Source organism: Balaenoptera ricei, chromosome 1 (assembly GCF_028023285.1).
Source record: "Balaenoptera ricei isolate mBalRic1 chromosome 1, mBalRic1.hap2, whole genome shotgun sequence".
In the NCBI taxonomy this organism is placed as follows: domain Eukaryota; kingdom Metazoa; phylum Chordata; class Mammalia; order Artiodactyla; family Balaenopteridae; genus Balaenoptera; species Balaenoptera ricei.
Window position 1 is genome coordinate 112,437,670 of NC_082639.1, and position 14,390 is coordinate 112,452,059.

A 14,390-nucleotide genomic window follows, 5' to 3' on the forward strand; every position below is an offset into this window, starting at 1 on the left:
TTGGGGTGGCCAGATTACAGTGGACAGAATGAGGGACAGGTGGAGGAAGTAAAGCCCGCCCACCTGTGACACCATCTTTTTATTTTTAGTACATTTATTTTGTGTCTCAAGCAAAGCATAGTATTTTCCTAAATATTTTTCCAGCAACATCAGTGACAATTTTTTAAAATTTAAATGTGCTATTGAAAAAGGTGTGCCATCTTCTTAAGTGGATGTTATAACTTACAGGGGCCAGTTCTCTGTACCCTACTCCCTGTGCCCCACTGCTTCTCTCTCTTTATTTTATGCTATCAGGCACTGAGAAAATAGGATTCTCATAGCAGAGAATTGCTTTTCTGCACATTTATCTACAATGGCTAACACTATTAGGTGAGGACTTCCTCTGTGTATGCCTATGACTTAAATCATTTTGTATTGAATGTATTGTCTCATTTCAATTTTTTTTCTTGGCCACACCGCGGGGCATGCAGGATCTCAGTTCTGTGCCCCCTGCAGTGGAAGCGCAGAGTCTTAACCACTGGACCGCCAGGGAGGTCCCTCATTTCAATATTTTAAAATCATACTCTCCCACTGCTATGGTTAAGGGATATTATAAGTGTTTTTTAAAAATTTCTTTTAGCTGCAGAACCTTTTCTTTAAGTAAAATATTACGAAGCCCAAGTATGTAAAATAGGTAAAAGGTGGAGGCTGAGGTGCAAATGAAGTCTGACAGCTCAGCTCTTTGTTCCTTCTACCCGCCCTGCACCCTCTCCAGCCCCCAGGCCCTGCTCAGACCCCTGCCCAGGGTGGGGCAGTGCCAAGTGTGGATATACCCCAGGCCCTGGGGTTGCAAAGGTCCCTTTGAGCTTAGTGATTTGCCAAAAAATCTCATTCACTCCTCAAAATTTTTCAAAAGAAGGAAGGCTCATCTTTCTCAGTTACCCATCCAATTGCTCTGGAAAAAAACTGAGGACAGAGACTGCTTTCCATATTGGTTAGGTAACATCAATAGAGACTTTTAAAAAATTGTGATACATGATTATTTGCTAAAAATTGGTAATTTGCTAAATACTGCCAAATAGAAAGAAGGGAGAAAAATGACACATTATGCAAAGACAGCCACTGTTAATTTTTAAAATGTAAATGTGATCGAAGTCTAACAAACATATAGGAAAGTGCAGATGTCCTAAGTGTACAGTGCCATGAATTTCCACAAAATGAAGATACCCATGCAATTGACACCCAGATCATGAACACTTTATATTTAGATGAATTTCCTCTGAGTCTTTTTCCTCTGCATAGTTTCTTGTTTGTTTTTATGTAGCCATGATTATTCTGTCTCTACAGCTCTGAATCCTGCCTTTTAAATTTAGTATCAGTTATATAACATAAGCACTTCTTCCCATTATTACAAATTCTTTGTAAACCTCACTTTCATCACTCCTCTGTTAGGTGGCTATAATACCCAAGATCACTTAACCAACCTCCTATTATTGGGCATTTGGGTTGTTGTTTTGGTTTTGTAAACAACACTGTGTTGAACATCTTTGTGCATAAAGCTTTTTCCATAGCTATGCTCTTTCCTGAGGGTATATTCCCAGAAGTGGAATTCTTGGGTCAGAGGGTCTAAATATTTTGAAATCCAGAGTGTAATGACTCTATCCTCAGTTCTCTCATGAGGGAGGAGGATTCCACCCAGGGACCCACCATAGCTCCAGTAAGCACCCCTGCTGTGTTCCCTTCCTGTGCAGTGCCTGAATGGCGAAGCCTAAGTCACATTCTGCAGATTGTTTATTCCATTTGGATAACAGGCTAAGAGCCAATGGCAGATTTGGAGCCAACTATCAATTATTTATCATAACAAGGACAGGAATAGCCTGTCGATATAAAAAGAAACCTAAGGAAAATCCCCAAACCTTGTTTTTGACATTGGTTTCCCCTCTTCCCTCCCAGCCCTTCCTGGAGTAGCTGACGTTTGGTAGAATTGAGGGAGACCACCTTGCTCCCACTTTGAGGTCAGTGGGCAATAAGTTAGTAGGCGACAAAGTGGGAAGCAGGAGGGGGAGATGAGCTGCCGCACACCACAGAAGGGCCCCTTCAGGGAGGAGACCTGATTGTACCTTTGAAGATTGCTATCACCATCTCATCTTTCTTTGGGCTGTCAAGTGACTTTTCTCAGTTACTGAGCCCTGGCTTTGGGCCCAGAATGGAGCAGGGTGAACGAAGCTGTGATCAGAGAGATGTCTATCTCCTTCCTGTTTAACATTGACTTTCCTGTCAGATGAGTCACTTGTGCCCAAGTGGTGCCCACGGCCGAGTCTGTGAGAACGTGCCAGCATGGTGTGAGGGGACCCAGAGGTGTAGGGAGAATTGGGGACGCCGGGAATATTGGAAGCAAGAGGAGCAGGAGGGCTGCTGAGGGAGCAGTACAGCCTTTTCCCTGCCATTAAAGGCAGCTGCCAATTCTCCACCTCTGGCCAGTGTTAATTTGACTGAGGGGCCCCTCTGGGCAGCCTCTGGAGCAGGACAAACTAAATTCTCGGTGCTATAAAGGGGTACTCAAAGCCACACTCTCAAAGCCTCAGTTTCCCCATTGGTAAACTGGACCCACAACACACACCTATTCTCTTGGGGTATTTTTTTTAATTAATTAATTAATTAATTAATTAATTTTTGGCTGCATTGGTCTTCGTTGCCATGCGCGGGCTTTCTCTAGTTGCAGCAAGCGGGGACTACTCTTTGTTGCGGAGCACGGGCTCTAGGCGCATGGACTTCAGTAGTTGTGGCGTGTGGGCTCAGTAGTTGTGGCGCACAGGCTTAGTCGCTCCGTGGCATGTGGGATCTTCCTGGACCAGGGCTTGAACCCGTGTCCCCTGCATTGGCAAGCGGATTCTTAACCACTGCGCCACCAGGGAAGCCCTCTTGGGGTATTTTTGATGACTCTTCAGAGGATTGTGTAACTCCTGGTAACAATAAACAGCCAATGAATAAATAGTTATCACTTCTTGGAGCTGAAACCCAGGAGTGCCAGGCCACTAGGGCAGCCAGCTGTTGGTGTTTTTCTCGCGGGTTTATCACAGAGGGAACTCAACATTTGCGTGGTTTGTCTTTGTGTGTCTGTGTGAAGGTTCAAGAAGACGGGGAAGCTGCAGGCTCTGAAAGAAAGCAAGACGAGCGTGCACCCACCGTATTCTTTGGGACAGCTGGTCCCTGAGAGGCCCAAGCCCACCCCAGTGCTCGTCCCCCTCATCTCCCCGCCGGTGTCCCCCAGCAGCCTTGGGTCTGACAACACCTCGAGGACTAGCCGACCAGATGCCAGTGGCCCTCAGAGCCCTTATGACATCAGCAACAGAGACTACTTCTTCCCCAGATAGCTGGCTGGCCGGGTGGCACCTGGCAGCCTGAAGTGTCAGGCCCCCTGGACTATGTGGAAGCTGAAGCAGAAACTGGCTTAGCAATAGATGCTCCTCACTGCCATGCCAGCTCATCTCAGGTACTCGGGGCCTCTGGCTTCACCTTTACAGAAGGGCCTCGCAGAAAGTTCTGTGCTGGGTGAAAAAAAGGTTTGCTGCATCTGTTCAGAAGGAAGAGGTGGTTGGGTTTTTGAACCACTCTTCCCCAAATGCCCTGCTTCCAGGGGTTAGAGTGAACTCAGGCCCCCGTGAAGAGAGGGGTGTCAGGACTCTACCGGACACTCAGGTGGGCAGAGCCGGGCGGCTGCACAGGCCTCAGACTCCCCCCGGGCTTGGTGTGGACAAGTTGCTGGCCGCCCGCGCACCCCGACCCACCTCCAGGAGCTGCACCCTCAGGCGGGTGGGATGAATTTCCAGCCAAAGACTCCCCGAGTCGCTTATCTCTTGGCCCACCGCACAGTTTCACCTTCTAGCTTCTTGAAACCCAAGTGCCTTCGCAATTCAGTTTTACTAGGCCTGAGATTGGCTTTTCTTAAACCACCGAGGCTGGGGGAAAGTCTCACCTGCTTTTCTTCACTGAACAGCTGAGAGTGGGGTGATAGTATCTCAGGGCCTGATGGTTTGAAATGGAATTATAATTAGTTCCTCATTAGCATTTTTCTAAATGTGAATGATAGTCCTAGGCACTTGCTGAATCCAGAAGCAACTGCACTGGCTCGATTTCCCTTTTTGGATCCCAGGACTTCAGGAAAGAAGCCGAGGGGGGGTGCTGGGGACAGGGTCTCCATGCTTGTCTGTCGTAGCATTGCTACCGGGACGGTGGCCTCTGCAAACCACCATTCTCCATTCTCCCCCTCCCCTGGCCCTCCAAAATGAGAACTGGCATTAGGGAGGGCTTCTGCCAGTGGTGAAATCAAAGCTGCCTTATTCCAGCTTTGTTTATTTTGGTTTCAGCTGAGCCTGAGTAACCAGGGAAGATAATATTTATGCGAAAAGACAAAAGAACCTGGCAAGAATGGATTTTAATTTGGTTTTTAAAAAACTGCTGACTATTTTATCTTCAGAGAGTGGAAGATGCAGTATTAGCTGAGTGTCAGTATAGAAATAATGGGGGAAAAGCACAATAGCTTTGTTTAGCACAAAACTGAGTCAAGTGGAAAAGGAGGAGAAAAGGAGATTTTGCCCTATTAGAGAAGAGACTCTGGTTTCATTCTAAATTTTGTTTTTGCCTTAAAAAGTGAAAAAAAAAAAAGTCTGCCTCTTCTCTAATTGAGTGGAAAAGCAGCTTGTTACTACTCCCCCAGGCGGCTGAGAAGGAAACGGTGTCCAGCTCCGTGTCACAGTGCTGGGAAGCAAGCCTCCCACGATTACCCAGCAGGTCAGCTGAAAATCCCCACCCCTGAAAGCCACGAGCCCTTGGGTATCAGAGGAGGTTCATTAAAAAAAAAAATCCCTAAACTTGGTGCCTTCCTCTCTTCAGTTAGTTCCTTGAATGTGATTCAGTTCAGCTAGTATTGAAGCACCGAGTAAATGTCTAGCCGTGACACTGCACTAACCACTTCAGTTCACTTTTCTGTCTGGGCTTTGAAAATTCAGTGATGTTAGTGGTTACCCAAACAAGCACCCTCAAGTATTCTGGGAGGTCCCAGAATGAAGCTGTGATTAAAATCAGTCGTGTAACCACCACTAAAAATTTACCAGACCACAAAACTTTTCTAATAGTCTCCAATTTTAGAAAAATAACCACCAGCACCAGATAGGTGGGGAAAGGATAGAAATGACCATGTTTTATTTACCGTTTGCCAGGTTCAGACTGTTATGATGTTGGACTATGCAGTGATTTTCATTGCTGGCTTTGGCTGTAAATTTCAGGCCCTGTTGCTGCTTTTGGCAGCTAATCTTAACTTGACAAAAGTGAGGCAGGTGGTTTTGTTTTGTTTTGTTTTTCTCTAAATTTTCCTTGACTGAGAACAGCAAAAATGCTGTTAAAGGGAAATATAAGAAATGAGAATCTGCATGAGATAGGGTGATTCTGTGCCCACGGTTCTTTAACTCTTGACAAAGTTTTACCCACGTGTAATATTACCAGAGCCAGGCAGAGCGGTGCTAGTGGAAGATGTGAAATCCAGATAGCTCATGATTGCTGAGAGCTAGGCAGCTTTGATCTCCAAATTGTTATTGCTTTCATTATTATTGGAACGGAACTGCATTTTTTTTTTTAATTGAAGAGGGTTTTTTTCCCTTTATTTTTTTATAAGCTAGTATAGATGAAGGAAAAATATTTGTCTTCTCTGGGTTTGTAGGCCTTGCTCAGTGTACACAGGTATACACCCTAAGCTTTCTCTGTCCTTGAATCTGTGGTTAGTGAATGTGTGTTTCAATCCATAGGTCATTCTTACCTGTGTTTCTGCAGCACACGTGCTGCCTTTTATCCTCAAGTAGTAGTGATGCTACTCACCTAATAACTGTAGCAATCTGCTACACAGCCAGATGTGAAATGTTAGCACAGCGACAATTTTTGTTGAAGATGGGCAACTTATCCTGCTGGGTGGGAAAAGTTGAAAATATGCTAGATCAAGGTCTCAATTAAAGTAAGTGGTCATTAATTTTTGTAGCATTAATGAAAAAAAAAAAAAAGAGGTCGAGGAGGTAGCATTGAATGTGTCTACAAAGCCCTTGGTGACTCTGAGAGCTCTTTGCCCTGATGGAGTCTTGCCCTTGCAGTTCGTTGGCTAGGCTCTTGGCTCACCCCGTGTGTCCGCCATTTCCCAGCTGCCCCCAAGGGAAGGAAACACCATTAACAAGGGGTGGAATCTGCTGCTGGAATGGATTGGGAGCCCACCTGGTGGTGAACAGAGCTGAGCAGGGCAGGCTGGGAGTGGTCATGGTTTGTGGGTTTCCTGCAGAATGTTCAGGAATGCCTTGCCTGGGTGCTTTGGTGCTGAGCTATATCGCTTCATCAAAGGCACTTAAGATTGACCCAGTCGGGGAGGAGTTGGTGAGAAATTTATCTTAATTTGGAGAAGCAGGGGCAACTGGTGGTCCTTGGGAGCACGAGCCTGGATCCCAGCCTTCCACGCAGCAGTTGGCAGTGGGGCTGTTGCTGAAAGGGAGCCCAGGTGGCTCAGCTTCTGTGCCAGACACTCCTGCGCATCCCCGAAAGGTCCTTCCAGCATCGTGTCCTTGGTGTAGCCTGGCCCCAGCGCCAGTGAGTTTCTATGGCAACCTTAATGATTATTAAGGAACATTGTCAGTTGTATGAACATATGCTCAAATGCAGATCTACTTCAGAAGGAAAGGATTGGAACAGCATGTAGCAAGGCTGTTCATTAACAGAGAAACCATATTTGGATGGAGATCACACATCCGTTAAATAGAATACCTCAACTTTACATTGTTTTTTTTTTCTGGAGAGAAATAATAGTTTTAAGTTTTTGTTTTTATTTTTTTACTTAATTACCTGAAAGCAAATACCAAAGGCTGATGATGTCTGTATATGGGGCAAAGGGTCAGTATGATGTCTTTCAATGTTTTCTCTTTTTACTAGCTACTTTGCATTTAAAGTGAAAATTGTAAATGTTTGAAATAAATAAGTTCTAAAACTATGCTTGAGAGGTAATTATGCTTTGGCACCTGGGTCATTTCAAGGAAAGACTTGAATGATTATGGGGGAAAGGGGTAAGGAAAGATGGGTTTAAAGTTAAGGAGGACCATTTTGGGGTGAGCTTCTCCTTAATGCAGGATTAAATTACCTCTGGGAAAAAAATCAGGTAAGTTTAAGAAATAAGTAGCAATTTCTCAAAGACTTTAATGATGAAAGTATTTCCCCAAATGAGCCCTGGGGTTTCTGGAAGGGGCGTGGTTGCTTCTGCCATGTTTACATCATTATCAGGTGATGGACCTGTGGGGAAGGAAAAGGAAGGGCCATTATTCATCAGAAGACTGTTTATTGGACAGGGCGGTGTTAACGGAATCACAAAGGCAACCTTGTACTTCTTGATCATCAGATAGGCTGCATCTGTCCCCTGTTGAAAAGGGTCCTCAATAGGAAAAACTTGGGACACAGCCATCCCATATCTTCCAAACAGAGGAAAGTCATCGTGTGGATGCTCTGTGGATAAGAGTTGCTGTGTAAACAGTTCAGGGCTGGGGAGGAGGAAACTGCATGGAAACCTGGAAATTGTGTAACTCAGACCAAAAGCTGAAGTGTGAGGCCCTGCTGTGTGACACCACCCCACACCCGGCCGCCTGGGCAATCAGAGGAAAGCCTCACGACCACACCTACAGGGCCCATCGACTCCTTGAGGATGCCACCGTCTCTTTTGAGGTTGGTCCCTGTCTTGCAGAAAGCGACACAGGAAACAGATGTCCCTATGGTGGCTTGGCTGTGTAGGCCCCACGGAGGGTGCAGGAGTGGGCGTAAGGGGCAGGAACTGGAAGAGGGTGCGTCCCTCTTCTCCACGGTGTCACTGTTAGGATGACATGCTTACGATGCTCTTTCCAGAAGAATTGGGGGGAGCAGATGGTGAATCTTGTAGAGGATGGCAAGGAACACTCAATTCCTGGAACAGCCACTAAGGAAAGCGTTTTCCTTATTTATTAATGCATAAGGAGACCAAACCTTTCTCCATGTCCGTGAGAAGCACAGGCCAGAGGCAGGGAACTGTGTGCCTTCTTGCAGTAGCAGAAGTGTGCCGTTGAAGGGCCTTACACTGGTCCATGCAGTGTTCAAGGGCTGGGCTGGGGGCACAGCAGCCCCTCCGGCAGAGTGGTGACCAGGTGGGCTGCCTGAGTGGCCTGTCGCTTAAACAATCCTGAGCATGAAAGCGAGCCCTGCACTGTCCTTCAAACACTGACCAACCCCTCCTTTCTCTGTGAAAGTTCTGTCTTCTTGCTGATGTGTGTTACTTAAAAACAACAGAACAACCTTAGCCACGTTTTATTTCATACCAGCAGTTTTCGGTGACCATCCAAAACATGAATACAATGAAGTTTTTCAGTAAAATCCGGAAACACTCATACTATGGGAATATGCAATATTCAGTTAGGATATTTCTACTAAGGTAACTTCAAATTGCTTAGTAAAGCTGCCCAATGTCCACAAAGAAAATAGCCTACTATTTTCTTTTTTTTAAAATTTATTTTATTGAAGTATAGTTGATTTACAATGTTGTGTTAATTTCTACTGTACAGCAAAGTGATTCAGTTATACATATATACATTCTTTTTCATATTCTTTTCCATTATGGGTTATCACAGGGCATTGAATACAGCTCCCTGTGCTATAAAGTAGGACCTTGTTGTTTATCCATTCTATATAGTTTGCATCTGGGAATTCCCTGGCGGTCCAGTGGTTAGGACTTGGTGCTTTCACTGCCGTGGGCCCAGGTTCGATCCCTGGTTGGGGAACTAAGATCTGACAAGCCATGCTGCATGGCCAAAAAAAAAAAAAAAAAAAGTTTGCATCTGCTTATCCCAAACTCCCAATCCTTCCCTCCCCCACCCCTACCCCCTTGGCAACCACAAGTCCATTTTAATATTTCATTATGATTTTTTAAAGAATGAAATTTATTGGGAGGACAGTTGAATTCTATTTTGGTTTTTAAATGCACATGCTGCACACTGAGGGTTTTGCAATGACGAATGGTGTAAGTGGGACATTCTGGAGCCTGTGCCCAACCATAGACGAAGAGAGGAGGGAAAGGTGGAGGAGGCGGGCGTGGGCACACCCGCTTGTGTGGGCAGCATGTTTGCCCTGCAGAGTGCAGGTATACACGGGTGTACACTGGACTCACCACAACCAAGCAGGGATTCCAGGTCAGTCTGATGTGGACTGAGATGGTTCTGAAGAAGGTGGTGGTGATGGACCCCGAGCGTGACTGTGGACCGTGATTGTTTCTATGATGAGGTGGGTGCTCTGGGGCCTCGGACTTCAGGCCTTGGCGAACTTCAGTGGATCATGTCCATGGATGGGTCCAGGGATTAGAAGAAGCCCAGGCTCCACCCCAGACCCTCTGAATCACAAAAGTGGGTGTCTGTTGACATGAGCGTAAGGTCCTCGGTTTCTCCTACTGTGCAGCCAGCTCTGAGGGTCTCTGTGCTGGAGACCACAGGGCAGGAGGTGAGATTCTATAGCAACATGTTACTGTGGATAGTAATTGGGTTAACAAAATCTGTGGACAGAAAAGAGCTACACCACCGGCCCTACTGGTTACCTAGAAGGCCACCATCCCCTTTTGGTCAAGATGGTCTATTAAAATTAGCTAATAGGGCTTCCCTGGTGGTGCAGTGGTGGAGAATCTGCCTGCTAATGCAGGGGACACGGGTTTGAGCCCTGGTCTGGGAAGATCCCGCATGCCGCGGAGCAACTAGGCCCGTGAGCCACAACTACTGAGCCTGCACGTCTGGAGCCTGTGCTCCGCAACAAGAGACGCCACGATAGTGGGAGGCCCGCGCACCGTGATGAAGAGTGGCCCCCGCTTGCTGCAACTAGAGAAAGCCCTCGCACAGAAACGAAGACCTAACACAGCCAAAAAAAAATAATAATAATAAATAAATAATAATTTTAAAAAAAGTTAACAGGAATTTAGAAAAAAAAAATTAGCTAATAATAACGACAACCGTTTATGGACCCGCCACCATGTGCTTGACAAACAGGATATTCTTTCTCATAATGGCACTGCAAGGAAAGTGTTTTCACCTGTTTACAAGTGAGGTCACAGAGGCTCATATTGGTGAAGATAGTGATCTAAGACACCTGAGCTAAGAGGCTGAACTAGATCCCAAACCTATGTCTGCCTGACTCCAAGGCCGGTGCTCTGTGTCCTCGCTGTGTGGCCCCTCAGCCCCTGGTGACAACGAAGATGGGCCTATCTTTCCAACCCCTTTTCCAGGCCAGGTGCCCTCACCCTGTGCTGGGTGGGGCCTGGCCCACTCACGCCTGAGGGGAGATGGACCTGGATTCCTCATTTGGTTTATCACACCTGTCAGTGTGGAAGCTGAGACCCTGGGAGTCTGAGCCACACGCTGGTGGCCTCAGCGTGTCCCTGAGGCCACCAGACCCCAGCGCTGCTCACATAATAGGCAGCCACAGAGAAGATGGGCCACAAAGGGGAGGGGCAGCAAGCAGCTCCTTACAGTTAATGATCCTTGATCAGAAACCAAACCAAACCACTTCCCCTCCTCTGTATCAGCCCTGTATCTATTCCTCTGAACTCTGTGTTCTGTTGCTTCCTTGGTGTAAACTTTAATGAACTTCCTTGAAATCCCCTAACTGTGCTTTTTTTTATGGCGTGGGAATCTTTTTCTGTCCACTGCCTCTGAAAGGGTGAATGATCACCACAGTAAGAGGTGGTTCTCTCTGGGCCATGAGATCCATTCAACCACCATGCCGGCTGCAGGGATATAAGAGGAATCAATCCCTCCCCCAGGTGTCAGTCCACCCACTGAGCCACATAATTAAGGTGCAAACGCTCTCTCTGGGAGCAAGTGACTAATCTGGTCTAGGGAGTCGGGGAAGGAAGGGATAGGGAGAGTGAAGACGGAGGAGGAGGGCTCCGGGTGAAGGGGGCGGCCCAGGGAGGCTGCTGGTGCAGGGCCTGGGGCTGGGGGGGAGGCCTGCCTTGGACGTGCTCTGTGGTGAGCAATTTTTTGATATTCTAAGAGCATTAGGGAGCTGCTTGAAGACCAGATTTGCACCTTCTTTTTTCTTTTATGCATATTAAAAATTTTTTCATGAGCCTGTATGTTTTTACAACTAGAGTAAGCTTTTCACTAACTAACTATAATCCCTCTGTTTTGGGATAGTTCAGCCAGGCTGTACTGCCTATGAAAAATTATTTATTAAAAAGTGCAAGACGGGACTTCCCTGGCGGCAAGGAATCCAGTTAAGAATTCACCTGCCGCGGCTTCCCTGGTAGCTCAGTGGTTAAGAATCCGCCTGCCAATGCAGGGGACACGGGTTCGAGCCCTGGTCCGGGAAGATCCCACATGCCACGGAGCAACTAAGCCCGTGTGCCACAACTACTGAGCCTGCACTCTAGAGCCCTGAGCCGCAACTACTGAGCCCACGTGCCACAACTACTGAGCCTGTGCTCTAGAGCCTGCGAGCCACAACTACTGAGCCCACATGCCACAACTACTGAAGCCTGTGTGCCTAGAGCCAGTGCTCCGCAACGAGAGAAGCCACCGCAATGAGAAGGCTGCACACCGCAGTGAAGAGTAGCCCCGGTTCACCGCAACTAGAGAAAACCCACGCACAGCAACAAAGATGCAATGCAGCCAAAAATAAATAAATAAATAAAATAAATTTTTTAAAATGCTTAAAAAAATACTATATTGCTAAAAAGTGCTAACCAGTGTCTGAGCCTTCAGTGAGTTGCACATAATCTTTGCTGGTGGAGAGTCTTGGCTCATTGTTGATGGTGCTGACTGATCAGGTGGTGGCTGCTGAAGGTTGGGATGGGGGTGGCAATTTCTTAAAATAAGACAACAGTGAAGTTTGCTGCATGGACTGACTCTTCCTATCATGAATGATTTCTCTGTAGCCTGCAGTGCTGTTTGATAGCATTTTACCCACAATAGACCTTCTTTCAAAACTGGAGTCAATCTTCTCAAACCCTGCTGTTGGTTTATCAACTAAGTTTATGTAATAGTCCAAATCCTCTGTTGTCATTTCAACAACTGTCACAGTTTCTTCACCAGGAGTAGAAGAAACATCTACATCTCTGCTCATCCATAAGAAGCATCTCCTCATCCATTAAAGTTTTATCATGAGATTATAGCAATTCAGTCATATATTCAGGTTCCACTTCCAATTCTAGTTCTCTTATTATTTCCACCACACCTGCAGTTACTTCCTCCACTGAAGTCTTGAGCCCTTCCAAGTCATCCGTGAGGGTTCCAATCAACTTCTCCCAAACACCTGTTAATGTTGATATTTTGATCTCTTCCCATGAACCACAAATGTTCTTAATGGCAACCAGAATGGCAAATCCTTTCCAGAAGGTTTTCAATTTCCTTTGCCCAGATCCATCAGAGGAATCACTATCTACAACAGCTAGAGCCTTATGAAATGTATTTCTTAAAGACTAAGACTTGAAAGTTGAAATTACTCCTTGATCCATGGGCTGCAGGGTGGATGTTGTGCTAGCAGGCATGAAAACAACATTAATCTCGTTGTACACCTCCATCAGAGCTCTTGGGTGACCAGGTTCATTGTCAATGAGCAGTAATATTTTGAAAGGAATCTTTTCTCCTGAGCAGTAGGTCTCAACAGTGGGCTTAAAATATTCAGTAAAACATATTGTAAACAGAGGTGCTGTCATCCAGGCTTTGTTGTTCCATTGATAGAGCACAGGCACAGTTGATTTAGCATAATTCTTAAGGGCCCTAGGGTTTTTGGAATGGTAAATGAGCATCAGCTTCAAGTCACCAGGTGCATTAACCCCTAACAAGAGTCAGCCTGTCCTTTGAAGCTCTGAAGCCAGGCATTGACTACTCCTCTCTAGCTATGGAAGTCCTAGATGGCATCTTCTTCCAATAGAAGGCTGTTTTGTCTACACTGAAAATCTGTTGTTTAGTGTAGCCACCTTCATTAATGATCTTTGCTGGATCTTCTGGATAAGTTGCTATAGCTTCTACTTCAGCACTTGCTGCTTCACCTTGTACTTTGATGTTATAGAGATGGCTTCTTTCCTTAAACCTCATGAACCAACCTCTGCTAGCTTCAAACTTTTATTTTGCAGCTTCTTCACATCTCTCAGCCTTCATAGAACTGAAGAGAGTTAGGGCCTTGCTCTCGATCAGACTTTGGCTTATGGGAATGTTGTGGCTGGTTTGACCTTCTATCCAGACCACTCAAACTTTCTCCATGTCAGCAATAAGGCTGTTCTGCTTTCTTATCATTCTTGTGTTCACTGGAATAGCACTTTTAATTTCCTTCAAGAACTTTTCCTTTGCATTCACAACTTGGCTAAAACTTTTTGGTGCAAGAGGCCTAGATTTCAGCCTGTCTTGGCTTTAGGTGTGCCTTCCTCACTAAGCTTAATCATTTCTAGCTTTTGACTTAAAGTGAGAGACTCTTCCTTTCACTTGAACACTTAGAGGTCATTGTAGGGTTACCAATAGGCCTAATTTCAATATTGCTGTGTCTCAGGGAATTGGGACGCCCGAGCAGGGGATGGGGGAAATGGCTAGCCAGTGGAGCAGTTAGAACACACACAATATTTATTGATTAAGCCCATCATCTTATATGGGCATGGTTCATGGTGCCCCAAAACAATTACAAGAGTAACATCAAACATTACTGATCACAGATCACCATCACAAATATAATAATGATGAACAAGTTTGAAATACTATGAGAATTACCAAAATGTGACACAGAGACAGGTGAGAGGATGTTGTTGGAAAAATGACACCAATAGACTTGCTCGATGCAAGGTTGCCATAAACCTTCAACTTGTAAAAATCGCAGTATCTATGAAGTGCATTGAAGTGCAATAATACGAGGTATGCCTGTCTAGGTACAGCAATTAAGAGCCACTCCAGAATTAGACCTGCGCTGCAATCTGGGCTACCACTTACTATGTGACTGACCCAGTGTCTATCTGAAAAATGAGGCTACCTGGTTCACTGAGTTTTGGAGGATTAAAGCAAGATAATGTAGCATGAAAAGCATTTGTTTAGGAGCACACCTGGTGTGTAGCCAAGAGTCTATTCTCATTACTTATATCTTGGCCTTTCACAGGGTCAAAATCCAACACTCAACAAACCCTGGGCTCTTGTAAACGTGTTCAACCTGAATTCTGAAAACAATTACTCAATTGCTCTGGTGATGTTGGGAAGGTGAATATTTCTCAATGCAAACTTCCTTTTCTGTTAACACAGATGGGAAAAAACAATAAGCACTTGTACCACTGGGTGGCAGTTTATATAAATGTTCAATGGAAATTAAGACTTTGATAGCGAAAGACTCAACACTATAGCCTTCTTCTA

At 45.6% G+C, this 14,390-nt stretch overlaps 1 protein-coding gene across 6 annotated transcripts in view; it reads left to right on the forward strand.

Moving 5' to 3' along the window:
• IL6R (interleukin 6 receptor) overlaps positions 1-6,997 on the forward strand; it is a 79,972-nt gene extending 72,975 nt beyond the window's left edge. For 5 of the 6 annotated variants that reach the window (XM_059932558.1, XM_059932535.1, XM_059932541.1 and 2 more), the window contains one exon: positions 3,107-6,997. In XM_059932558.1, the coding sequence (XP_059788541.1) occupies positions 3,107-3,353 (247 nt within the window). In that variant the 3' untranslated portion in view covers positions 3,354-6,997. Of the gene's footprint in view, positions 1-1,932; positions 2,604-3,106 lie in introns of those variants that run through there. The other variant, XM_059932565.1, reaches the window with a different exon arrangement.
• Positions 6,998-14,390: the final 7,393 nt, after the last annotated feature.